Source organism: Sinocyclocheilus anshuiensis, unplaced genomic scaffold, assembly GCF_001515605.1.
Source record: "Sinocyclocheilus anshuiensis isolate Anshui unplaced genomic scaffold, SAMN03320099.WGS_v1.1 scaffold506, whole genome shotgun sequence".
In the NCBI taxonomy this organism is placed as follows: Eukaryota; Metazoa; Chordata; class Actinopteri; order Cypriniformes; family Cyprinidae; genus Sinocyclocheilus; species Sinocyclocheilus anshuiensis.
The window spans coordinates 82,317-83,749 of NW_015544144.1; the positions used below are offsets into that span (position 1 = coordinate 82,317).

The 1,433-nt window shown below is 44.9% G+C and overlaps 1 protein-coding gene across 1 annotated transcript in view; it reads right to left on the reverse strand.

The window, feature by feature from the left end:
* LOC107695091 (glycine-rich cell wall structural protein 2-like) overlaps positions 1–1,433 on the reverse strand; it is a 5,286-nt gene that overhangs the window by 1,899 nt on the left and 1,954 nt on the right. Inside the window, exon 3 of the mRNA XM_016494898.1 lies at positions 1,372–1,401. Within this exon, the coding sequence (XP_016350384.1) occupies positions 1,372–1,401 (30 nt within the window). The remainder of the gene's footprint in view (positions 1–1,371; positions 1,402–1,433) is intronic.

Sequence of the window (1,433 nt, forward strand, 5' to 3'; positions counted from 1 at the left end):
CATCGTTCCAGAGCGTACCAGAGTATACCCGACACAGGGGTCGAGAGCTAACAGGTGAACAATACCAGAGAACTTGGGGCGCGGCACGGCCAAGGGCTCTCTGTCATGTCTGTTTACGCAGCGCGTGCCATTTCAAGCGGAAAGGATCCTGGATGAGCGTCAGTGTCTACAAAATAAATTGACTTAAAAAATAAACTAAAATGATATTGTGTTAGTCAAGTGCAGCAAAAGCAATGTATTGAAGCTAATATTCTTATAGAAAGAACGTTCAGATGGAACGCTGTTTGAGACTTCTGGAAGCTCTGGAGAAGAATCAGCAGTCGTTTCGGAAACAGACCAATTACCTTTACATGCTGACTGAGATCACTGGAAGGTCAGTCTCGGAGAAATCTTTGCAAGTACTTGATATGTTTGGAAACCAGTGTCATTTGGGATAGTTAGAAGAATATGAAACAACATCTAAAGCCTTTTAGTAAAAAAAAAAAAAAAGTTGTCAATATTGAGCAGAGAGTGTGTGTGTTGATTTACTTTGAGTGTAGCAGGTAAAATGAGCCTAGAACTAGAACAAAGGAAACAGGAAAGTGATGAGAAACAAACTAAAAAGTCCATGAAAATGAAACTAAAAGTTACCTTGGGCTGTTACCAGGGGCGTTTCTGGGACTTGAAAACATGGGATGTAATTCTTTGTAACTTTGTAATATTCATATTTCTAGCCAAACAGGGACAATACATTTTTGTAACCAATTATTATAATCAATAATTATGATGCCTGTATTAAAAACCTAATTGATTCAATGAAAATGGATTCGAAAACCGTAAAACTCAACCGTTTAACTGTAGGGGAGTTGGAACATTTTCAAAAATAGTGGTGTTCCTTTAAAGCACTGATGCGAGAAAACAGCCAAATGACACCAAAAAAAAAAAAAAAAAAACACACCAACTCGTCAATCAAGCAAATCTTTTTATTTGAGGCGGAGGTGGGACAGAAAATCTTTCTAAACCGTTTGAGCAAACAGGGAACACATGGCTTATGAATGAAGCACTGAATTGAAAAGCCCTCCAGTAAGTGTTACGCAAAACTCCCATGACCATTTCAATGACCACATCCCTGACAATTTCCCTGACCGCATCCCCGACCATTTCCTTGACCACATCCCTGACCACATCCCCAACCATTCCCTTGACCACATCCCTGACCATGACCATTCCCTTGACCGCTTCCCTGACCCTGGCCGCTTCCCTGGCCGCTGCCCTGACCATAACCGCTACCCTGGCCGCTTTCCTGACCGCTGCCCTGCCCGTAACCGCTGCCCTGGCTGCTGCCCTGGGCCTGACCGCTTCCCTGACCGTGGCCGCTGCCCTGGCCCTGACCGCTTCCCTGACCCTGGCCGCTTCCCTGGCCCTGTCCCTGGCCCTGGCCGCTGCGCTGGCCC